Below are 26,104 nucleotides of genomic sequence, written 5' to 3' on the forward strand. Positions count from 1 at the left end.
ATATGGTAGCAGTGCTTGTTATAAGAGCAGCGTGCTGTGTATATGGTAGCAGTGCTTGTCATAAGAGCAGCGTGCTGTATATATGGTAGCAGTGCTTGTTATAAGAGCAGCGTGCTGTATATATGGTAGCAGTGCTTGTTATAAGAGCAGCGTGCTGTATATATGGTAGCAGTGCTTGTTATAAGAGCAGCGTGCTGTATATATGGTAGTAGTGCTTGTTAGAAGAGCAGCGTGCTGTATATATGGTAGCAATGCTTGTTATAAGAGCAGCGTGCTGTATATATGATAGCAGTGCTTGTTATAAGAGCAGCGTGCTGTATATATGGTAGCAGTGCTCTTCGTGAGAGCAGTGTGCTGTATATATGGTAGCAGTGCTTGCAATGAGAGCAGCGTGCTGTATATATGGCAGCAGTGCTTGTCATTAGAGCAGTGTGCTGTATATATGGCAGCAGTGCTTGTTATAAGAGCAGCGTGCTGTATATATGGTAGCAGTGCTTGTTATAAGAGCAGCGTGCTGTATATATGGTAGCAGTGCTTGTCATAAGAGCAGTGTGCTGTATATATGGTAGCAGTGCTTGTTATAAGAGCAGCGTGCTGTATATATGGTAGCAGTCCTTGTTATAAGAGCAGTGTGCTGTATATATGGTAGCAGTGCTTGTTATAAGAGCAGCGTGTTGTATATATGGTAGCAGTGCTTGTTATAAGAGCAGCGTGCTGTATATATGGCAGCAGTGCTTGCTATAAGAGCAGCGTGCTGTATATATGGTAGCAGTGCTTGTCATAAGAGCAGCGTGCTGTATATATGGTAGCAGTGCTTGTTATAAGAGCAGCATGCTGTATATATGGTAGCAGTGCTTGTTATAAGAGCAGCGTGTTGTATATATGGTAGCAGTGCTTGTTATAAGAGCAGCGTGTTGTATATATGGTAGCAGTGTTTGTTATAAGAGCAGTGTGATGTATATATGGTAGCAGTGTTTGTTATAAGAGCAGCGTGCTGTATATATGGTAGCAGTGCTTGTTATAAGACCAGCGTGCTGTATATATGGTAGCAGTGCTTGTTATAAGAGCAGCGTGCTGTATATATGGCAGCAGTGCTTGCTATAAGAGCAGCGTGCTGTATATATGGTAGCAGTGCTTGTCATAAGAGCAGCGTGTTGTATATATGGTAGCAGTGTTTGTTATAAGAGCAGTGTGATGTATATATGGTAGCAGTGTTTGTTATAAGAGCAGCGTGCTGTATATATGGTAGCAGTGCTTGTTATAAGAGCAGCGTGCTGTATATATGGTAGCAGTGCTTGTCATAAGAACATCGTGCTGTATATATGGTAGCAGTGTTTGTTATAAGAGCAGCGTGCTGTATATATGGTAACAGTGCTTGTCATAAGAGCAGCGTGCTGTATATATTTGTTAGCAGTGCTTGTTATAAGAGCAGCGTGCTGTATATATGGTAGCAGTGCTTGTTATAAGAGCAGAGCGCTGTATATATGGTAGCAGTGCTTGTCATAAGAGCAGCGTGCTGTATATATGGTAGCAGTGCTTGTTATAAGAGCAGCGTGCTGTATATATGGTAGCAGTGCTTGTTATAAGAGCAGTGTGCTGTATATATGGTAGCAGTGCTTGTTATAAGAGCAGCGTGCTGTATATATGGTAGCAGTGCTTGTCATAAGAGCAGCGTGCTGTATATATGGTAGCAGTGCTTGTTATAAGAGCAGCGTGCTGTATATATGGTAGCAGTGCTTGTTATAAGAGCAGCGTGCTGTATATATGGTAGCAGTGCTTGTCATAAGAGCAGCGTGCTGTATATATGGTAGCAGTGCTTGTTATAAGAGCAGCGTGCTGTATATATGGTAGCAGTGCTTGTTATAAGAGCAGCGTGCTGTATATATGGTAGTAGTGCATGTTATAAGAGCAGTGTGCTATATATATGGTAGCAGTGCTTGTTATAAGAGCAGTGTGCTGTATATATGGTATCAGTGCTTGTTATAAGAGCAGCGTGCTGTATATATGGTAGCAGTGCTTGTCATAAGAGCAGTGTGCTGTATATATGGTATCAGTGCTTGTTATAAGAGCAGCGTGCTGTATATATGGTAGCAGTGCTTGTTATAAGAGCAGCGTGCTGTATATATGGTAGCAGTGCTTGTCATAAGAGCAGTGTTCTTTATATATGGTATCAGTGCTTGTTATAAGAGCAGTGTGCTGTATATATGGTAGCAGTGCTTGTCATAAGAGCAGTGTGCTGTATATATGGTATCAGTGCTTGTTATAAGAGCAGTGTGCTGTATATATGGTAGCAGTGCTTGTCATAAGAGCAGTGTGCTGTATATATGGTATCAGTGCTTGTTATAAGAGCAGTGTGCTGTATATATGGTAGCAGTGCTTGTTATAAGAGCAGCGTGCTGTATATATGGTAGCAGTACTTGTTATAAGAGCAGCGTGCTGTATATATGGTAGCAGTGCTTGTCATAAGAGCAGCGTGCTGTATATATGGTAGCAGTGCTTGTCATAAGAGCAGCGTGCTGTATATATGGTAGCAGTGCTTGTTATAAGAGCAGCGTGCTGTATATATGGTAGCAGTGCTTGTCATAAGAGCAGCGTGCTGTATATATGGTAGCAGTGCTTGTTATAAGAGCAGCGTGCTGTATATATGGTAGCAGTGCTTGTTATAAGAGCAGCGTGCTGTGTATATGGTAGCAGTGCTTGTCATAAGAGCAGCGTGCTGTATATATGGTAGCAGTGCTTGTTATAAGAGCAGCGTGCTGTATATATGGTAGCAGTGCTTGTTATAAGAGCAGCGTGCTGTATATATGGTAGCAGTGCTTGTTATAAGAGCAGCGTGCTGTATATATGGTAGTAGTGCTTGTTAGAAGAGCAGCGTGCTGTATATATGGTAGCAATGCTTGTTATAAGAGCAGCGTGCTGTATATATGATAGCAGTGCTTGTTATAAGAGCAGCGTGCTGTATATATGGTAGCAGTGCTCTTCGTGAGAGCAGTGTGCTGTATATATGGTAGCAGTGCTTGCAATGAGAGCAGCGTGCTGTATATATGGCAGCAGTGCTTGTCATTAGAGCAGTGTGCTGTATATATGGCAGCAGTGCTTGTTATAAGAGCAGCGTGCTGTATATATGGTAGCAGTGCTTGTTATAAGAGCAGCGTGCTGTATATATGGTAGCAGTGCTTGTCATAAGAGCAGTGTGCTGTATATATGGTAGCAGTGCTTGTTATAAGAGCAGCGTGCTGTATATATGGTAGCAGTCCTTGTTATAAGAGCAGTGTGCTGTATATATGGTAGCAGTGCTTGTTATAAGAGCAGCGTGTTGTATATATGGTAGCAGTGCTTGTTATAAGAGCAGCGTGCTGTATATATGGCAGCAGTGCTTGCTATAAGAGCAGCGTGCTGTATATATGGTAGCAGTGCTTGTCATAAGAGCAGCGTGCTGTATATATGGTAGCAGTGCTTGTTATAAGAGCAGCATGCTGTATATATGGTAGCAGTGCTTGTTATAAGAGCAGCGTGTTGTATATATGGTAGCAGTGCTTGTTATAAGAGCAGCGTGTTGTATATATGGTAGCAGTGTTTGTTATAAGAGCAGTGTGATGTATATATGGTAGCAGTGTTTGTTATAAGAGCAGCGTGCTGTATATATGGTAGCAGTGCTTGTTATAAGACCAGCGTGCTGTATATATGGTAGCAGTGCTTGTTATAAGAGCAGCGTGCTGTATATATGGCAGCAGTGCTTGCTATAAGAGCAGCGTGCTGTATATATGGTAGCAGTGCTTGTCATAAGAGCAGCGTGTTGTATATATGGTAGCAGTGTTTGTTATAAGAGCAGTGTGATGTATATATGGTAGCAGTGTTTGTTATAAGAGCAGCGTGCTGTATATATGGTAGCAGTGCTTGTTATAAGAGCAGCGTGCTGTATATATGGTAGCAGTGCTTGTCATAAGAACATCGTGCTGTATATATGGTAGCAGTGTTTGTTATAAGAGCAGCGTGCTGTATATATGGTAACAGTGCTTGTCATAAGAGCAGCGTGCTGTATATATTTGTTAGCAGTGCTTGTTATAAGAGCAGCGTGCTGTATATATGGTAGCAGTGCTTGTTATAAGAGCAGAGCGCTGTATATATGGTAGCAGTGCTTGTCATAAGAGCAGCGTGCTGTATATATGGTAGCAGTGCTTGTTATAAGAGCAGCGTGCTGTATATATGGTAGCAGTGCTTGTTATAAGAGCAGTGTGCTGTATATATGGTAGCAGTGCTTGTTATAAGAGCAGCGTGCTGTATATATGGTAGCAGTGCTTGTCATAAGAGCAGCGTGCTGTATATATGGTAGCAGTGCTTGTTATAAGAGCAGCGTGCTGTATATATGGTAGCAGTGCTTGTTATAAGAGCAGCGTGCTGTATATATGGTAGTAGTGCATGTTATAAGAGCAGTGTGCTATATATATGGTAGCAGTGCTTGTTATAAGAGCAGTGTGCTGTATATATGGTATCAGTGCTTGTTATAAGAGCAGCGTGCTGTATATATGGTAGCAGTGCTTGTCATAAGAGCAGTGTGCTGTATATATGGTAGCAGTGCTTGTTATAAGAGCAGTGTGCTGTATATATGGTATCAGTGCTTGTTATAAGAGCAGCGTGCTGTATATATGGTAGCAGTGCTTGTTATAAGAGCAGCGTGCTGTATATATGGTAGCAGTGCTTGTCATAAGAGCAGTGTTCTTTATATATGGTATCAGTGCTTGTTATAAGAGCAGTGTGCTGTATATATGGTAGCAGTGCTTGTCATAAGAGCAGTGTGCTGTATATATGGTATCAGTGCTTGTTATAAGAGCAGCGTGCTGTATATATGGTAGCAGTGCTTGTCATAAGAGCAGTGTGCTGTATATATGGTATCAGTGCTTGTTATAAGAGCAGTGTGCTGTATATATGGTAGCAGTGCTTGTTATAAGAGCAGCGTGCTGTATATATGGTAGCAGTACTTGTTATAAGAGCAGCGTGCTGTATATATGGTAGCAGTGCTTGTCATAAGAGCAGCGTGCTGTATATATGGTAGCAGTGCTTGTCATAAGAGCAGCGTGCTGTATATATGGTAGCAGTGCTTGTTATAAGAGCAGCGTGCTGTATATATGGTAGCAGTGCTTGTTATAAGAGCAGCGTGCTGTGTATATGGTAGCAGTGCTTGTCATAAGAGCAGCGTGCTGTATATATGGTAGCAGTGCTTGTTATAAGAGCAGCGTGCTGTATATATGGTAGCAGTGCTTGTTATAAGAGCAGCGTGCTGTATATATGGTAGCAGTGCTTGTTATAAGAGCAGCGTGCTGTATATATGGTAGTAGTGCTTGTTAGAAGAGCAGCGTGCTGTATATATGGTAGCAATGCTTGTTATAAGAGCAGCGTGCTGTATATATGATAGCAGTGCTTGTTATAAGAGCAGCGTGCTGTATATATGGTAGCAGTGCTCTTCGTGAGAGCAGTGTGCTGTATATATGGTAGCAGTGCTTGCAATGAGAGCAGCGTGCTGTATATATGGCAGCAGTGCTTGTTATAAGAGCAGCGTGCTGTATATATGGTAGCAGTGCTTGTTATAAGAGCAGCGTGCTGTATATATGGTAGCAGTGCTTGTCATAAGAGCAGTGTGCTGTATATATGGTAGCAGTGCTTGTTATAAGAGCAGCGTGCTGTATATATGGTAGCAGTCCTTGTTATAAGAGCAGTGTGCTGTATATATGGTAGCAGTGCTTGTTATAAGAGCAGCGTGTTGTATATATGGTAGCAGTGCTTGTTATAAGAGCAGCGTGCTGTATATATGGCAGCAGTGCTTGCTATAAGAGCAGCGTGCTGTATATATGGTAGCAGTGCTTGTTATAAGAGCAGCGTGTTGTATATATGGTAGCAGTGTTTGTTATAAGAGCAGTGTGATGTATATATGGTAGCAGTGTTTGTTATAAGAGCAGCGTGCTGTATATATGGTAGCAGTGCTTGTTATAAGACCAGCGTGCTGTATATATGGTAGCAGTGCTTGTTATAAGAGCAGCGTGCTGTATATATGGCAGCAGTGCTTGCTATAAGAGCAGCGTGCTGTATATATGGTAGCAGTGCTTGTCATAAGAGCAGCGTGTTGTATATATGGTAGCAGTGTTTGTTATAAGAGCAGTGTGATGTATATATGGTAGCAGTGTTTGTTATAAGAGCAGCGTGCTGTATATATGGTAGCAGTGCTTGTTATAAGAGCAGCGTGCTGTATATATGGTAGCAGTGCTTGTCATAAGAACATCGTGCTGTATATATGGTAGCAGTGTTTGTTATAAGAGCAGCGTGCTGTATATATGGTAACAGTGCTTGTCATAAGAGCAGCGTGCTGTATATATTTGTTAGCAGTGCTTGTTATAAGAGCAGCGTGCTGTATATATGGTAGCAGTGCTTGTTATAAGAGCAGAGCGCTGTATATATGGTAGCAGTGCTTGTCATAAGAGCAGCGTGCTGTATATATGGTAGCAGTGCTTGTTATAAGAGCAGCGTGCTGTATATATGGTAGCAGTGCTTGTTATAAGAGCAGTGTGCTGTATATATGGTAGCAGTGCTTGTTATAAGAGCAGTGTGCTGTATATATGGTAGCAGTGCTTGTTATAAGAGCACCGTGCAGTATATATGGTAGCAGTGCTTGTTATAAGAGCAGCGTGCTGTATATATGGTAGCAGTGTTTTTTATAAGAGCAGCGTGCTGTATATATGGTAACAGTGCTTGTCATAAGAGCAGCGTCCTGTATATATGGTAGCAGTGCTTGTTATAAGAGCAGCGTGCTGTATATGTGGTAGCAGTGCTTGTTATAAGAGCAGCGTGCTGTATATATGGTAGCAGTCCTTGTTATAAGAGCAGTGTGCTGTATATATGGTAGCAGTGCTTGTTATAAGAGCAGCGTGTTGTATATATGGTAGCAGTGCTTGTTATAAGAGCAGCGTGCTGTATATATGGCAGCAGTGCTTGCTATAAGAGCAGCGTGCTGTATATATGGTAGCAGTGCTTGTTATAAGAGCAGCGTGCTGTATATATGGTAGCAGTGTTTGTTATAAGAGCAGCGTGCTGTATATATGGTAGCAGTGCTTGTTATAAGACCAGCGTGCTGTATATATGGTAGCAGTGCTTGTTATAAGAGCAGCGTGCTGTATATATGGCAGCAGTGCTTGCTATAAGAGCAGCGTGCTGTATATATGGTAGCAGTGCTTGTCATAAGAGCAGCGTGTTGTATATATGGTAGCAGTGTTTGTTATAAGAGCAGTGTGATGTATATATGGTAGCAGTGTTTGTTATAAGAGCAGCGTGCTGTATATATGGTAGCAGTGCTTGTCATAAGAGCAGCATGCTGTATATATGGTAGTAGTGCATGTTATAAGAGCAGCGTGCTGTATATATGGTAGCAGTGCTTGTCATAAGAACATCGTGCTGTATATATGGTAGCAGTGCTTGTCATAAGAACATCGTGCTGTATATATGGTAGCAGTGTTTGTTATAAGAGCAGCGTGCTGTATATATGGTAGCAGTGCTTGTTATAAGAGCAGCGTGCTGTATATATGGTAGCAGTGCTTGTCATAAGAACATCGTGCTGTATATATGGTAGCAGTGTTTGTTATAAGAGCAGCGTGCTGTATATATGGTAACAGTGCTTGTCATAAGAGCAGCGTGCTGTATATATTTGTTAGCAGTGCTTGTTATAAGAGCAGCGTGCTGTATATATGGTAGCAGTGCTTGTTATAAGAGCAGAGCGCTGTATATATGGTAGCAGTGCTTGTCATAAGAGCAGTGTGCTGTATATATGGTAGCAGTGCTTGTCATAAGAGCAGCGTGCTGTATATATGGTAGCAGTGCTTGTTATAAGAGCAGCGTGCTGTATATATGGTAGCAGTGCTTGTTATAAGAGCAGCGTGCTGTATATATGGTAGCAGTGCTTGTCATAAGAGCAGTGTGCTGTATATATGGTAGCAGTGCTTGTTATAAGAGCAGTGTGCTGTATATATGGTAGCAGTGCTTGTTATAAGAGCACCGTGCAGTATATATGGTAGCAGTGCTTGTTATAAGAGCAGCGTGCTGTATATATGGTAGCAGTGTTTGTTATAAGAGCAGCGTGCTGTATATATGGTAACAGTGCTTGTCATAAGAGCAGCGTCCTGTATATATGGTAGCAGTGCTTGGTATAAGAGCAGCGTGCTGTATATGTGGTAGCAGTGCTTGTTATAAGAGCAGCGTGCTGTATATATGGTAACAGCGTGCTGTATATATGGTAGCAGTGCTTGTTATAAGAGCAGCGTGCTGTATATGTGGTAGCAGTGCTTGTTATAAGAGCAGCGTGCTGTATATATGGTAACAGCGTGCTGTATATATGGTAGCAGTGCTTGTTATGAGCTCAGCGTGCTGTATATATGGTATTAGTGCTTGTTATAAGAGCAGAGTGCTGTATATATGGTAGTAGTGCTTGTTATAAGAGCAGCGTGCTGTATATATGGTAGCAGTGCTTGCAATGAGAGCAGCGTGCTGTATATATGGTAGCAGTGCTTGTTATAAGAGAAGTGTGCTGTATATATGGTAGCAGTGCTTGTCATAAGAGCAGCGTGCTGTATATATGGTAGCAGTGCTTGCAATGAGAGCAGCGTGCTGTATATATGGTAGCAGTGCTTGTTATAAGAGCAGCGTGCTGTATATATGGTAGCAGTGCTTGTCATAAGAACAGCGTGCTGTATATATCGTATCAGTGCTTGTCATAAGAGCAGTGTGCTGTACATATGGTAGCAGTGCTTGTTATAAGAGCAGCGTGCTGTATATATGGTAGCAGTGCTTGTTATAAGAGCAGCGTGCTGTATATATGGTAGCAGTGCTTGTTATAAGAGCAGCGTGCTGTATATATGGTAGCAGTGCTTGTCATAAGAGCAGTGTGCTGTATATATGGTATCAGTGCTTGTTATAAGAGCAGTGTGCTGTATATATGGTAGCAGTGCTTCTTATAAGAGCAGAGTGCTGTATATATGGTAGCAGTGCTTGTTATAAGAGCAGCGTGCTGTATATATGGTAGCAGTGCTTGTTATAAGAGCAGCGTGCTGTATATATGGTAGCAGTGCTTGTTATAAGAGCAGTGTGCTGTATATATGATAGCAGTGCTTGTTATAAGAGCAGCGTGCTGTATATATGGTAGCAGTGCTTGTTATAAGAGCAGTGTGCTGTATATATGGTAGCAGTGCTTGCTATAAGAGCCGCGTGCTGTATATATGGTAGCAGTGCTTGCTATAAGAGCAGCGTGCTGTATATATGGTAGCAGTGCTTGCTATAAGAGCAGCGTGCTGTATATATGGTAGCAGTGTTTGCTATAAGAGCAGCGTGCTGTATATATGGTAGCAGTGCTTGCTATAAGAGCAGCGTGCTGTATATATGGTAGCAGTGCTTGCTATAAGAGCAGCGTGCTGTATATATGGTAGCAGTGCTTGCTATAAGAGCAGCGTGCTGTATATATGGTATCAGTGCTTGTCATAAGAGCAGTGTGCTGTATATATGGTAGCAGTGCTTGTCATAAGAGCAGTGTGCTGTATATATGGTATCAGTGCTTGTTATAAGACCAGCGTGCTGTATATATGGTATCAGTGCTTGTTATAAGAGCAGTGTGCTGTATATATGGTAGCAGTGCTTGTCATAAGAGCAGTGTGCTGTATATATGGTAGCAGTGCTTGTTATAAGAGCAGTGTGCTGTATATATGGTAGCAGTGCTTGTCATAAGAGCAGCGTGCTGTATATATGGTAGCAGTGCTTGTTATAAGAGCAGCGTGCTGTATATATGGTAGCAGTGTTTGTTATAAGAGCAGTGTGCTGTATATATCGTATCAGTGCTTGTTATAAGAGCAGCGTGCTGTATATATGGTATCAGTGCTTGTTATAAGAGCAGTGTGCTGTATATATGGTAGCAGTGCTTGTCATAAGAGCAGTGTGCTGTATATATGGTATCAGTGCTTGTTATAAGAGCAGTGTGCTGTATATATGGTAGCAGTGCTTGTTATAAGAGCAGCGTGCTGTATATATGGTAGCAGTGCTTGTCATAAGAGCAGTGTGCTGTATATATGGTATCAGTGCTTGTTATAAGAGCAGTGTGCTGTATATATCGTATCAGTGCTTGTTGTAAGAGTAGTGTGCTGTATATATGGTAGCAGTGCTTGTTATAAGAGCAGTGTGCTGTATATATGGTAGCAGTGCTTGTCATAAGAGCAGTGTGCTGTATATATCGTATCAGTGCTTGTTATAAGAGCAGCGTGCTGTATATATGGTAGCAGTGCTTGTTATAAGAGCAGCGTGCTGTATATATGGTAGCAGTGCTTGTCATAAGAGCAGTGTGCTGTATATATGGTATCAGTGCTTGTTATAAGAGCAGTGTGCTGTATATATGGTAGCAGTGCTTCTTATAAGAGCAGAGTGCTGTATATATGGTAGCAGTGCTTGTTATAAGAGCAGCGTGCTGTATATATGGTAGCAGTGCTTGTTATAAGAGCAGCGTGCTGTATATATGGTAGCAGTGCTTGTTATAAGAGCAGTGTGCTGTATATATGATAGCAGTGCTTGTTATAAGAGCAGCGTGCTGTATATATGGTAGCAGTGCTTGTTATAAGAGCAGTGTGCTGTATATATGGTAGCAGTGCTTGCTATAAGAGCCGCGTGCTGTATATATGGTAGCAGTGCTTGCTATAAGAGCAGCGTGCTGTATATATGGTAGCAGTGCTTGCTATAAGAGCAGCGTGCTGTATATATGGTAGCAGTGTTTGCTATAAGAGCAGCGTGCTGTATATATGGTAGCAGTGCTTGCTATAAGAGCAGCGTGCTGTATATATGGTAGCAGTGCTTGCTATAAGAGCAGCGTGCTGTATATATGGTAGCAGTGCTTGCTATAAGAGCAGCGTGCTGTATATATGGTATCAGTGCTTGTCATAAGAGCAGTGTGCTGTATATATGGTAGCAGTGCTTGTCATAAGAGCAGTGTGCTGTATATATGGTATCAGTGCTTGTTATAAGACCAGCGTGCTGTATATATGGTATCAGTGCTTGTTATAAGAGCAGTGTGCTGTATATATGGTAGCAGTGCTTGTCATAAGAGCAGTGTGCTGTATATATGGTAGCAGTGCTTGTTATAAGAGCAGTGTGCTGTATATATGGTAGCAGTGCTTGTCATAAGAGCAGCGTGCTGTATATATGGTAGCAGTGCTTGTTATAAGAGCAGCGTGCTGTATATATGGTAGCAGTGTTTGTTATAAGAGCAGTGTGCTGTATATATCGTATCAGTGCTTGTTATAAGAGCAGCGTGCTGTATATATGGTATCAGTGCTTGTTATAAGAGCAGTGTGCTGTATATATGGTAGCAGTGCTTGTCATAAGAGCAGTGTGCTGTATATATGGTATCAGTGCTTGTTATAAGAGCAGTGTGCTGTATATATGGTAGCAGTGCTTGTTATAAGAGCAGCGTGCTGTATATATGGTAGCAGTGCTTGTCATAAGAGCAGTGTGCTGTATATATGGTATCAGTGCTTGTTATAAGAGCAGTGTGCTGTATATATCGTATCAGTGCTTCTTATAAGAGCAGAGTGCTGTATATATGGTAGCAGTGCTTGTTATAAGAGCAGTGTGCTGTATATATGGTAGCAGTGCTTGTCATAAGAGCAGTGTGCTGTATATATCGTATCAGTGCTTGTTATAAGAGCAGCGTGCTGTATATATGGTAGCAGTGCTTGTTATAAGAGCAGTGTGCTGTATATATGGTAGCAGTGCTTGTCATAAGAGCAGTGTGCTGTATATATGGTATCAGTGCTTGTTATAAGAGCAGTGTGCTGTATATATGGTAGCAGTGCTTGTTATAAGAGCAGCGTGCTGTATATATGGTAGCAGTGCTTGTCATAAGAGCAGCGTGCTGTATATATGGTAGCAGTGCTTGTTATAAGAGCAGCGTGCTGTATATATGGTAGCAGTGCTTGTTATAAGAGCAGCGTGCTGTGTATATGGTAGCAGTGCTTGTCATAAGAGCAGCGTGCTGTATATATGGTAGCAGTGCTTGTTATAAGAGCAGCGTGCTGTATATATGGTAGTAGTGCTTGTTATAAGAGCAGAGTGCTGTATATATGGTAGCAGTGCTTGTTATAAGAGCAGCGTGCTGTATATCTGGTAGCAATGCTTGTTATAAGAGCAGCGTGCTGTATATATGGTAGCAGTGCTTGTTATAAGAGCAGTGTGCTGTATATATGATAGCAGTGCTTGTTATAAGAGCCACGTGCTGTATATATGGTAGCAGTGCTTGCAATGAGAGCAGCGTGCTGTATATATGGCAGCAGTGCTTGTCATTAGAGCAGCGTGCTGTATATATGGTAGCAGTGCTTGTTATAAGAGCAGCGTGCTGTATATATGGCAGCAGTGCTTGTCATAAGAGCAGCGTGCTGTATATATGGTAGCAGTGCTTGTTATAAGAGCAGCGTGCTGTATATATGGTAGCAGTGCTTGTTATAAGAGCAGTGTGCTGTATATATGGTAGCAGTGCTTGTTATAAGAGCAGAGTGCTGTATATATGGTAGCAGTGCTTGTCATAAGAGCAGCGTGCTGTATATATGGCAGCAGTACTTGTTATAAGAGCAGAGTGCTGTATATTCGGTAGCAGTGCTTGATATAAGAGCAGCGTGCTGTATATATGGTAGCAGTGCTTGTCATGAGAGCAGCGTGCTGTATATATGGTAGCAGTGCTTGTCATAAGAGCAGCGTGCTGTATATATGGTAGCAGTGCTTGTCATAAGAGCAGCGTGCTGTATATATGGTAGCAGTGCTTGTCATAAGAGCAGCGTGCTCTATATATGGTAGCAGTGCTTGTTATAAGAGCAGCGTGCTGTATATATGGTAGCAGTGCTTGTTATAAGAGCAGCGTGCTGTATATATGGTAGCAGTGCTTGTCATAAGAGCAGCGTGATGTATATATGGTAGTAGTGCTTGTTATAAGAGCAGCGTGCTGTATATATGGTAGCAGTGCTTGTTATAAGAGCAGCGTGCTCTATATATGGTAGCAGTGCTTGTTATAAGAGCAGCGTGCTGTATATATGGTAGCAGTGCTTGTCATAAGAGCAGCGTGATGTATATATGGTAGCAGTGCTTGTTATAAGAGCAGCGTGCTGTATATATGGTAGCAGTGCTTGTTATAAGAGCAGCGTGCTGTATATATGGTAGCAGTGCTTGTTATAAGACAGTGTGCTGTATATATGGTAGCAGTGCTTGTCATAAGAGCAGCGTGCTGTATATATCGAAGCAGTGCTTGTCATAAGAGCAGCGTGCTGTATTTATAGTATTAGTGCTTGTTATAAGAGCAGCGTGCTGTATATATGGTAGCAGTGCTTGTCATGAGAGCATACTGTGGTAGACTCAGGAGCCTGCTTTATATCTGGTAGCAGTGCTTGTCACAAGCATACTGAGGTAGGTTGATGAACAAGCTTTATATATGGTAGCAGTGCGTGTCACGAGCATACTGAGGTAGGCTGATGAACAAGCTTTATATATATATATAGTAGCAGTGCTTGTCATAAGAGCATACTTAAATAGGCACAGGAGTAAACTTTATATAAGTCAGCAATGTTTATCATGAGAGTATACTGAAGTAGTCTGGGGAGTGTGCTATACATGTAGTGTTCCAGGCACGTGCACACTTCTGAGCATACTTATTTTGTTATAGCAAGAAGCTAACTTTAAACAAAGGATACCAAAAGGAAAAAAGTTAAATGCAATAACATAAAGAGCGTTGTTTGTTTTTACAATATGGTGCTGCTGGGGGCGGAGCTGGAGATGCTGGTGTCTAGCCGGTACTTCCTGTCACTAGTATTCTGCTTGTCTGTCTGATCTTTCTGGTGCGCACAACACGCTGCTTCCTGTTTGCCAGTTTTATGTAGTTCTGAGCCGGCCTTTCCTCCTCTTTAAATGGCACTAATTCTCATACCGTGTTATTAGCTATCCAGCTTCCCGGGTTTACTGCATGCTGACACCTCTAGCCCTGTATTGTGTATATAACAAACCACAACTGTTATGTGTGTGCAGATACAAAAGTAAAACAGGCAGCAAGCTTTCCTTTAGGTTTATTTGTGTAGCTTTTATTATATCAGTCATGTAAAACCTCACAGTGCGCTGGTATAGACTCTCTCATGTAAGGTCATTTACCAGAGAGTGTAAGATCAAGGAGTTATATACATACAAAATAACTACACTTTTTACCCATAGCTGGTTCTTATTACCTTGTAAAGGATATGAAACCCAAGATTTTTCTTTTGTAATTCAGATAATAATTTTCAAAAGGTTTTCATTTTATTTCTATTTTCAAATTAGTTTTGTTCTTATGATATTCTTTGTTGAAGAGATTGCTAGGTTAGAGTCTGAAGCAGGAAATTGTTCTGCCATTCTTGCAAACTGCTGCCATGTGTGTTCCAGACAAAAACACACGCCTGATTTATTCATTTTTTTGTGATACTATTAGCTAATTTTATTAGGCTTTCACTAATTGTGCAATAAACTAAATCACAAAGTACAAACCTGTTATATAAGTTTATGTTACACCTTGTACCGTGTATCATCAGGTAGTTTCCTGCTGTAATTACAGGGCGTCTAGAGGAAAACCCGGCACTGAGCTATTAAATGTACAGACTTCTGTTATATAAGTTTATGTTACACCCTGTACTGTACTATCAGGTAACTTCCTGCTGTAATTACAGGGCGTCTAGAGGAAAACCCGGCACTGGGCTATTAAATGTACAGACTTCTGTTATATAAGTTTATGTTACACCCTGTACTGTGCTATCAGGTAACTTCCTGCTGTAATTACAGGGCGTCTAGAGGAAAACCCGGCACTGGGCTATTAAATGTACAGACTTCTGTTGTATAAGTTTATGTTACACCCTGTACTGTACTATCAGGTAACTTCCTGCTGTAATTACAGTGCGTCTAGAGGAAAACCCGGCACTGGGCTATTAAATGTACAGACTTCTGTTATATAAGTTTGTTACACCCTGTACTGTACTATCAGGTAACTTCCTGCTGTAATTACAGGGCGTCTAAAGGAAAACCCGGCACTGGGCTATTAAATGTACAGACTTCTGTTATATAAGTTTGTTACACCCTGTACTGTACTATCAGGTAACTTCCTGCTGTAATTACAGGGCGTCTAGAGGAAAACCCGGCACTGGGCTATTAAATGTACAGACTTCTGTTATATAAGTTTATGTTACACCCTGTACTGTACTATCAGGTAACTTCCTGCTGTAATTACAGGGCGTCTAAAGGAAAACCCGGGCACTGGGCTATTAAATGTACAGACTTCTGTTATATAAGTTTGTTACACCCTGTACTGTACTATCGGGTAACTTCCTGCTGTAATTACAGGGCGTCTAAAGGAAAACCCGGCACTGGGCTATTAAATGTACAGACTTCTGTTATATAAGTTTATGTTACACCCTGTACTGTACTATCAGGTAACTTCCTGCTGTAATTACAGGGCATCTAGAGGAAAACCCGGCACTGGGCTATTAAATGTACAGACTTCTGTTATATAAGTTTATGTTACACCCTGTACTGTACTATCAGGTAACTTCCTGCTGTAATTACAGTGCGTCTAGAGGAAAACCCGGCACTGGGCTATTAAATGTACAGACTTCTGTTATATAAGTTTATGTTACACCCTGTACTGTACTATCAGGTAACTTCCTGCTGTAATTACAGTGCGTCTAGAGGAAAACCCGGCACTGGGCTATTAAATGTACAGACTTCTGTTATATAAGTTTGTTACACCCTGTACTGTACTATCAGGTAACTTCCTGCTGTAATTACAGGGCGTCTAAAGGAAAACCCGGCACTGGGCTATTAAATGTACAGACTTCTGTTATATAAGTTTGTTACACCCTGTACTGTACTATCAGGTAACTTCCTGCTGTAATTACAGGGCGTCTAGAGGAAAACCCGGCACTGGGCTATTAAATGTACAGACTTCTGTTATATAAGTTTATGTTACACCCTGTACTGTACTATCAGGTAACTTCCTGCTGTAATTACAGGGCGTCTAGAGGAAAACCCGGCACTGGGCTATTAAATGTACAGACTTCTGTTATATAAGTTTGTTACACCCTGTACTGTACTATCAGGTAACTTCCTGCTGTAATTACAGGGCGTCTAGAGGAAAACCTGGGCACTGAGCTATTAAATGTGAAGGAAGAGGATGAGACAAATGACATGAATAGTCATCAGACTGAAATACATTGGTCCCTCCCTGCCGGTGAGTAGTAATACGTGAGTCTGCCGGGGCTGTGCACACCGTTACTTACTGCTTGTAGTTTACTGTCATATAACAGAGAGAAAGTACACTGCAGCGCTGTAAAAATACGGCTTAAAGGACATCAAATGACAGAGTTGAATTAGTATTGGAAGTATGAAATATGAGAGGCATAAAAACATTTAATTTGAAACATATATGCAACAATAAAACAAACACTTGTTAAAGTGTAGCATCCATTAAAACAGTTGAAAATACATGACATACATACATAAAATCATACAAGTTTAAAAGTCCATGTAAAAACAGGGAGTTTGGATCCAGCAAGTAAACTTTAAACAGTTTTCGGTAAGAAGACCGGGGGTTGGTTCGTAGTTTCCTTAGGTAAAAGGTCCCGTTAGCAATCAGGCTAAGTCCGAAATATCCATTGTGCTTGTTCTTTTTCAAAAACGCTTCTTGGCGGTATTTTTGAAAATCCGAACTGCTAGTGATTCTAGCCTTCTCTGCACCTCTAGGACTACGGATGCACAAATGGGACACAAACAGCAAGATAGAGCGTATAGAGCAGAATTAGATGCAATCAGATGCAATCAGCCAATAGGATTGAACTTCAATCCTATTGGCTGATTAGAACAGCCAATAGGATTGAGCTCGCATTCTATTGTCTGTTCCAATCAGCCATTAGGATTGAAGTTCAATCCTATTGGCTGATTGCATCAGCCAATAGGATTTTTCCTACCTTAATCCGGTTGGCTGATAGAATTCTATTAGCCAATCGGAATTGAAGGGACGCCATCTTGGATGATGTCACTTAAAGGAACCTTCATTCGTCGGTTAGTCGTCGGCCAGGAAGGATGCTCCGTGTCGGATGTCTTGAAGATGGACCCGCGCCGGATGGATGAAGATAGAAGATGCCGTCTGGATAAAGACTTCTGCCCGTCTGGAGGACCTCTTCTTCCCGGCTTGGATGAAGACTTCTGCCTGTCTGGAGGACCACTTCACCCGGCTTCGTTGAGGACTTCAGCCCGGTTGGGTGAAGACTTCTCAAGGTAGGGTGATCTTCAAGGGGTTAGTGTTAGGTTTTATTAAGGGGGGATTGGGTGGGTTTTAGAGTAGGGTTGGGTGTGTGGATGGTGGGTTTTAATGTTGGTGGGGATATGGTACTTTTTTTACAGGCAAAAGAGTTGATTACTTTGGGGCAATTCCCCGCAAAAGGCCCTTTTAAAGGCTATTTGTAATTTAGTGTAGGGTACGGCTTTTTATTATTTTGGGGGGCTTTTTTTATTTTATTAGGGGGATTAGATTAGGTGTAATTAGTTTAAAAAACTTGTAATTATTTTATTATTTTCTGTTATTTAGTGTTTGTTTTTTTCGTACTTTAGATAATTGTATTTAATTGTAGTTAATTGTAGTTAATTTAGGGAACTAATTTAATTGTAGTGTAGTGTTTGGTGTAATTGTAACTTAGGTTAGGTTTTATTTTACAGGTAAATGTGTCTTTATTTTAACTAGGTAGCTATTAAATAGTTAATAACTATTTAATAACTATTGTACCTAGTTAAAATAAATACAAAGTTGCCTGTAAAATAAAAATAAACCCTAAGCTAGCTACAATGTAACTATTAGTTATATTGTAGCTATCTTAGGGTTTATTTTATAGGTATTTAGTTTTAAATAGGAATTATTTAGTTAATTGCATTAATTTTATTTAGATTTATTAAAATGATATTTAAATTAGGGGGGGGGTTAGGGTTAGACTTAGGTTTAGGGGTTACTAACTTTAATATAGTGGTGGCGACGTTGTGGGTGGCAGATTAGGGGTTAATAAATGTAGTTAGGTTGCGGCGACATTGGGAACGGCAGATTAGGGGTTAATAAATATAATGTAGGGCTCGGTGATGTTGGGGGCAGCAGATTAGGGGTTCAAAAGTATAATGTAGGTGGCGGCGACGGTGTCCGGAGCAGCACATTAGGGGTTAATAATATAATGCAGGTGTCGGGGCGGCAGATTAGGGGTTAATAAGTGTAATATTAGGGGTGTTTAGACTCGGGGTTCATGTTAGGGTGTTAGGTGTAGACATAAAAAGTATTTCCCCCATCCCAGAGTATTACACAAAGAAACAAAGGTGATTTATTTTGTATGGTTCAGTGTTACGAATGACAGAGATTTATTTGTCGACTGGATCCCAGACCCTGATACGCCATATTAGAATGGGACTTTAAGTTATAAACCAAGCTAGTCCTAGTATACCTTTTCAACTTGAGATACTCAGAGATCTGTGTAACTATATTTGTCAAACTTATATAGAACCCTTCTATCAACTGATTACTCACTGTATCATTGTATTACTGGACACTTGTACTCAAAGAAAGAATCCGTTTGACCGCTACACACTTCTGTTATACATTCACTTGGATCAATAATCACACTCCCCCTCCCTTTCCCACTGCTCCTGGTAGCAGTGGGTCATATCCATTGCCCTTCTCCATAATCGCTCTGTGAGAGCAAAATCCCTGGGGAGTTGTGTCTTATCAGAGCTAAGTGCAGGCTACTCTCTAAACATTGGTGCCTTTTGTCATCTTTTTACTCTTCAATAATGTCACAAAGAAAACTAACACGGAGCGATAAATCTCAGAAACTGGTCCCTGCATCCCAGGGTGCAATGAGCTCCTTTTTCAAGCAGACAGAAAAACAGAGATCTAACAAAGATCTAGAACCTCTGCAAACATCTCAAGATGAAAGCTCCTGTGAGGCTACAGATGCAACAATGGAAGAACAAGCACAAAGTATTGAAATAGGAAAGGATGACATTACATATGGAGCTATGGAAGCCCTTATTGAACAAATCAAAGCGTGCATTAAAACTGAATGCGCGGACCTAAAGAAAGACATTTCTGACCTCCGCTATAGAGTGGATACACTAGAAGAGCATGAATATGTGGCAGCTCAAAAAATAGCAAATGTTTCTACAAAAGCCTTCCAACAGCACCATCGTATGGTAGAATTAGAAGACAAATTAGACGACCTAGAGAATCGTTCTAGAAGAAGTAATTTAAGATTCAGAGGAATTCCTGAATCTGTTCTCGGAGCAGAAATTCGGGACTATTTACAATCATTATTTGCAGATCTAATGAAAAATAGTCCTGATGTTCCTCCTGAAATCACCCTTGATAGGGCCCACAGATCACTCCGCCCTAAGCCCCCTGAAGGCTCACCCCCCGGAATGTAATTGTACATTTCCAGAACTTCCAACATAGAGAGCTTATCTACAGCCACTCCAGAAAACAACTAGCTTTCATGTTCCAAGGTCAACGTATACAAGTATTCCAAGATCTCTCAGCTCGGATGCTCTAAAAGAGAAAAGATTTTGCATTCTTGACATCCCATCTGCGCACCTTAAAAATTCCATATAGGTGGGGTTTCCCAACCTCGATCATTGCGGTCAAAAATGGAAGAAAATTTGAGTGTCTCTTCCTGCCAGACGCTGAGCAGTTCTGTCAACAGCTGGGATTACCTCCCCCAGATCTGACAGATTCCACCGTTCAAGCATCACCACCAGCTAAGCAAGAACCCCCCAAGCCTCAGAGGCGTCCTTGGCAGGACTCTACAATGAAACAGAATAAAAGAAGACAAATTAATCCTGCCATTACAGCCGATGACCCACCTTAAGAAAGGACACGTAACTATATAATCTTCTTGTTAATGTCTTTACTCTGTTAACTTGATACTCCTTTTTCCCAGGTTTTACAGAGACTTTGTCTAGTGACTTTTTGGACTTTATGTTTCCAGATTTTGCTGCTATGAGAAATAACTGCTCCTGGTATAGTTTTCTAAGCTGTTATGACCAAGTTAGAACTGTCATGGTTACATATCTGTTGAATGTTATATTATCTGTTTCGCTTCACCTTTTGTGAAATGGCAAAATCTACAGTAGGTTTTTCGATATTTGTTATATACTGATCATTGCAAAGTTACACCAGTTTATTTTGTTTATGTATGGAATGACTACTCCAAACATTTCCATTATCGAAACAAAGTTCACACTTCCTTTTTTTTTTGTATATATACCGTATACCCATAGCGTATGCCCCCTAATGTGTTAATTGATGAAACACTCTGAAACCTTCTTAATATGGGCCGGATATTCCCGCGACCCTGCTTGTTACTAATATACTGAATGTCGTGGCCTCCTTAGCAACCCTCCCCCTTGCATCATGCTTCCTAGTTAAGATTAAACCCGATGAAAAACAGGGCAGCACAACTCAATACCATTGATATAGTAACCTTTACCGGCACGAATCTATATGGTCCTTTGTTTAGACCCTGCTTAAGTCAGTCTGATAATGGCTGTAATCATAATACTCTCACTGTCTCTCAGTCAACACTGACACATGCAATGCTCAATATAATAGTACATCTACCCCATAGTCATGCTGCTGAACTGTACTTCAGGTTCTCCCATTGCTCAGATGCCTGCCCGACGAATTTCTTCAGATTCTGTGTCCTTTTGTTCATGCATCTTACCTATGTATATCTGTTCCATAAATGAGTTATTCGAGGTTACTTTATTCTATTTGTTGTATTTTAACTTTAAGATACTACTGCCTCAGTTAGCTATTATAATTGAGTTTTGGCTGTATTGCCAAAGGTTCACAAATAGAATAGAATTGTTTAATCCTTTTGCTGTTCCACTCTCACTTCATGTACATTTCATGTCCAACTTGCCTAACAGCCTCCCTTCTTCTTTTGCCTGAGTTATACTTAAACCAGAGCCTACACTTAAACTCTCTATACCAGACTTTACCAGATCTGGTCTACTCTTTAACCTCCTTTCTGAAATCTCAAACCTCCTACTTACATAACCCCCTATCCACTTCCCCACACTTACTACTGGTTTTTCTTGTTGCTATCTCACAACATATAGAACTGACAATGAAACCTCAGAATTTTGATGGGTCATTTACTATTGCCACTCAAAATGTAAAAGGATTTCTTTCGGCAGAAAAGAGATCAATCGCCCTATATGACTTTCATAAAAAGAATCTGGATATTGTGATGATCCAGGAAACTCACTTTAAAAAAAACCATGAACCAAAGCTTCCTACTAGATACTACAATCAATGTTACCTTAGCTCGGGCCCAACCAGACATAATGGTGTATGCACCCTCTTTAAACGCAACACTTCATTTGACTTACTGCAAAAATACTGCGACACTGAGGGCAGGATTTTGATCTTGCTAGGTCTTTACTATGGGAAACCCATCACTCTAGCAAATATTTATGCCCCAAATAAACTGACCCCTTGTTTCTTCCGCAAAGTCATTAACAAGCTCCTTGATATAGCCAAAGGCCCTATCCTTTTAGGGGGAGACTTTAATTTCCCATCGAATCCCTCCTTGGACACATCTACAGGTCAATCCTATCTCAGACTTTCTCAGATCAAAAACAATAACACCTTACTTCAATCACTTACATTATTTGACACATGGAGAACAGTGCACACAGCTACCAAAGATTTCACATTTTTCTCCCACCCACAACGCTCATACACATGTCTCGACTATATATTCTGTGATCAGGCCTTCCTTACAAACCTAATGGACTCCAAGATTTCACACACTTCCTAGTCCGACCATAGCCTAGTTAGATCTAGGTTTAGATGGACATCCAAACCCAACCACAGACTGAACTGGAGACTGAACGAACATATTCTCACAGATAACGACATCATTGGCCAATTAATTAAGCACACAGAACAATTCTTTGAGTTTAATATTTCTTCTGACACTACCGCTGCCAACAATTGGGAATCCTATAAGTGCTTTATTAGGGGGATCATTATACAGCTATCTGCAAGACTCAAAAAACAGAGGTCTACCCAGTTTGACTCTCTTACCAGCATTCTCCTTGCTAAAGAAAACTCTAATATACAAGACCCTCAATCTTTGCAAAAACTAAATGAAGTGAAGGAAGCAAGAGACAATCTTAATAAATTCCTGATTGAAAACGCGCATATGCGTGCCATGACCTCTAAGGCGAAATTTTTTGCAGAATCTAATAAAGCGGGGCAAATGCTGGCGAGATACCTTAAAAAACAGAGACTCAATTCATATATTCATTCCATCAAAAACTGCTCAGGTATAACTAGCTCAAAAAATTACATTTCAGCAAGCTTTGTCTCATACTACACCTCCCTATATAATATCAATAACAATATAAACGAACTAGAGAGGAGAGATAAGATGAAGTCATTCCTTGACTCAATTGATGTCCCCACGGTCCAACAAGAGGACCTAGATATATTAGATGCACCCATCTCGTTACAGGAAGTATTACGTACAATCAAATCTCTCCCAGGAGGTAAATCACCTGGTCCGGATGGTCTTTCGTCCAAATTTTATCAACTCTTAATTGGAAATGTCAGCCCTCATTTACTTGAACTCTTTCAGTCTATTGACCAGGGTCTTTCCTTCACCCAGCTCCTATTGGAAGCCATGATTACAGTAATCCCTAAACCTGATAAACCTAAAGACAACGTAGGCAGTTATAGACCAATCTCCTTAATAAACGTTGACATCAAGATATTCACTAAGATCCTGGCTAACCGCCTTAATCCTATCCTTCCGAAAGTCATCCATCCCGACCAGGTCGGATTCATCAGGGGCCGTGAGGCAAAGGACAATACCACCAGACTACTCCATGCTCTTTTTACTGCTCACAATTCCAAGAGCTCCCTTGTTTTCCTCTCCACGGATGCCGAGAAGGCCTTTGACAGGGTCGACTGGCATTTTATGTGGTCGGCCCTGTCAAGGTTTGGTTTCCCAGACAAATTTATAGCCAGAGTGCAAGCACTATATAATAACCCCCGTGCTAGGATAAAAGTTAATGACACAATCTCCCAAACTTTCCCAATATCTAATGGCACCCGACAGGGGAGCCCATTATCTCCCCTGCTGTTTGCCATTACAGTAGAAATACTTGCAATTCAAATTAGAAACGACCCTAATATCACTGGCATTCCATTTGGCAATATCCATCAGACCTGTCTTCTTTTTGCAGATGATATTATATTCACATTACAAGTGCCTAAAACCTCTCTCCCTGCCCTCATACAAGTCTTAGAGTTATATAAACAGTTTTCTAATTACTCTATAAATATGGAGAAATCAAGCATCATTCCCATTCATATGAACCCCGCAGAACTAGGCTTCCTCCAAAATGACACCCCCTTTGCTGTCACAAGCTCTCTAAGATATTTGGGACTTAATATTCCTACTAACCCTCAGGATTTGTTCCACGAGAACCTTTTATAGCTTCAAACCGTAGTCTTCCCATTACTAGATTTGTGGCATAAACAGGGCCACCTATCTTGGACAGGCCGAATAAACGCCATAAAAATTATGATTATTCCTAAGTATCTTTATTTATTTCAAGCCCTACCTATCACAATACCAAGACAATTTTTACGCACTCAACAAAGAATGTTAGAATCATTTATCTGGTCCTATAAAAAACCAAGAGTGTCTCGCCTAACGTTATACATGAGAAAAGACGAAGGAGGTCTTAATATCCCAAATTTGTCATAATATTATAGGGCGGCACACCTCGCTCGAATAGTGGCGTGGAACCATAATTCTTCATCTAAACTCTGGGTACAAATCGAGGCAGCCCTTCTCCTGGAAACCTCGATGCAAGACCTCTGCTGGCTCCCCAGACCCCACAGACCCCCCATGATCAAGCTTAACGAAAGTATTAACACTACTCTTGCCATTTGGGACTCCCTTATCCAGCATCCCAATACCCTTTCTACTCCGATCTCACCCATGACCCCAATATTAGGTAATACACTCTTTTTTCGACGACACCAATTTAAATTTGATACTGACACCACGAGCCATAAAAACCTGCCTATATTCTTACTTACAGACTCTTCCTTGGTTAAAGATAGAATCTGTCTCAGAGACTCTCTAGGCTCTCCATTTCACAGCTGGTTTTCCTATCTCCAAATCCGACAGGCTATCCTTGACTGTCCTCAAAGAAATGACTGCCTTCGTATACTTAAACCCTTTGAAAAACTATGCCTTAACCTGGACATACATAAATCCCACATATCCATTACACATAAACTTCTTAGGACCCCACCTGCAACTAGGCTACCCTCCTTTGCCAAAAAATGGGGTACAGAGCTTCAGCTCAGACTTCCAAAAGAGTATTGGCCACGATGTTTCCATATGACACATTCCACCTCAATATCCTTGGTACTGACTGAACTTAATTATAAAATCATCTCCCGATGGTATCTTACCCCCCAGAGACTGTTTGAAATATTCCCAGGGGCCAATAAGTTCTGTTGGAGACAGTGTGGGGAGGTTGGCACTTTAGCCCATATTTGGTGGTCATGTGATAAACTGTCGAACTTTTGGGCTCAAATAGAACAATGTATTAACACTACCTTGAGTACTCAATTTATTCTCACTGCCCCAATGATTTTATTAAACTTAGTCCCAGATATACAATGCGTCTACCGCAAAAAATTACTACAGCTGATGCTCACTTGTGCCAAACGACTCATACCTAGGTTGTGGAAGCAACAACACCCCCCCACTTTCCAACAATGGGAAGCGGAGCTAACTTATCTACTATCCCTTGAGAAGAGACACTACTGTTTCATAGGGAAACAGGATTTCATACTTGACGTCATTTTTCTTTGGGAACAAAGAACAACATAAGGTGTAGTAGAAGTTTCTGTTGTACCACATCTCTGACCATCTACATCCGCACATAAGTCAGTATACTATCTCCTAATCAAGCCGGACATAAACAGTGCGAGGGAAAATCCTCTTTTTTTCTCTGTTTCTCCCTTCCGTTCTCTTCTTCTCCCCCTCCGTTCCCTTCTTTTTCTCTCTTTTTCTCTCCTTAAAACAAGTCCCTTATCATTATCTTTACTTCCTTCATTAACTCAAATGCCGAACTATTCTCAGGTTTTTACAGTATATATAGTATGTTAATACTTACCATACTTTGCACCGTATAATAACTGTCTGTTTGAGTTATGTATATTTTCTGAAAATTATTAATAAAAAACTATTTGAAATAAAAAAAGTATTTCCCCATAGGAATCAATGGGGCTGCGTTAGGAGCTTTACGCTGCTTTTTTGCAGGTGTTAGGTTTTGTTTTCAGCCGGCTCTCCCCTATTGATTCCTATGGGGAAATCGTGCACGAGCATGTTTTACCAGCTCACCGCTACCGCTGGTATTGAGGTGAGATGTTGAGCTAAATTTTGCTCTATGCTCACTTTTTTGCGGCTAACGCCGGGTTTGTAAAAGCCCGTAATTTCAGCGTTGTCTGCAAGTGAGCGGTGAGGGAAAACTGCTTGTTAGCACCGCACCCCATGTTAACGCAAAACTTGTAATCTAGGTGAATATGTGTAGGCATATACCCTAAATTATTCAATAAGAAAAAAAAAAATTAAAAATAAAATTTAAAAAAAAGGAGAAATGAAAACAGCAGCATATTTATGACCTTATAGAAGTGAAGTATATAATGCTGCAAAGTTATATAGTGTTAACTAATGAACAGCTAGATTACGAGTTTTGCGTTATGAGTGAAAAAGCTTCATGACTATGGTAACTACCGCAGCTTTCAAAAAGTCCTTTTTTAATGGGACTCCGATAGCGCCGGTATTACGAGTTTGCCTGTCTGGCCAAAAAGTGAGCGGTACAGCCCATAACTACAAGATCCATACCGTAAACTGAAAGTCAGTAGTTATGGCTTTTATGTTACAAAGCCGTAACATAAAACTCA

At 40.9% G+C, this 26,104-nt stretch overlaps 1 protein-coding gene across 5 annotated transcripts in view; it reads left to right on the forward strand.

Annotated features, from left to right (window-relative positions):
* LOC128652797 (zinc finger protein OZF-like) overlaps positions 1-26,104 on the forward strand; it is a 167,082-nt gene that overhangs the window by 56,445 nt on the left and 84,533 nt on the right. For 4 of the 5 annotated variants that reach the window (XM_053705733.1, XM_053705732.1, XM_053705736.1 and 1 more), the window contains exon 3: positions 16,193-16,300. The exons of the other annotated variant lie outside the window; for it this stretch is intronic. In XM_053705733.1, coding sequence (XP_053561708.1) covers positions 16,193-16,300 — 108 coding nt within the window. The remainder of the gene's footprint in view (positions 1-16,192; positions 16,301-26,104) is intronic. 5 annotated transcript variants of the gene reach the window in all.

The sequence above is a fragment of the Bombina bombina genome, chromosome 3 (assembly GCF_027579735.1).
Source record: "Bombina bombina isolate aBomBom1 chromosome 3, aBomBom1.pri, whole genome shotgun sequence".
Classification (NCBI taxonomy): Eukaryota; Metazoa; Chordata; class Amphibia; order Anura; family Bombinatoridae; genus Bombina; species Bombina bombina.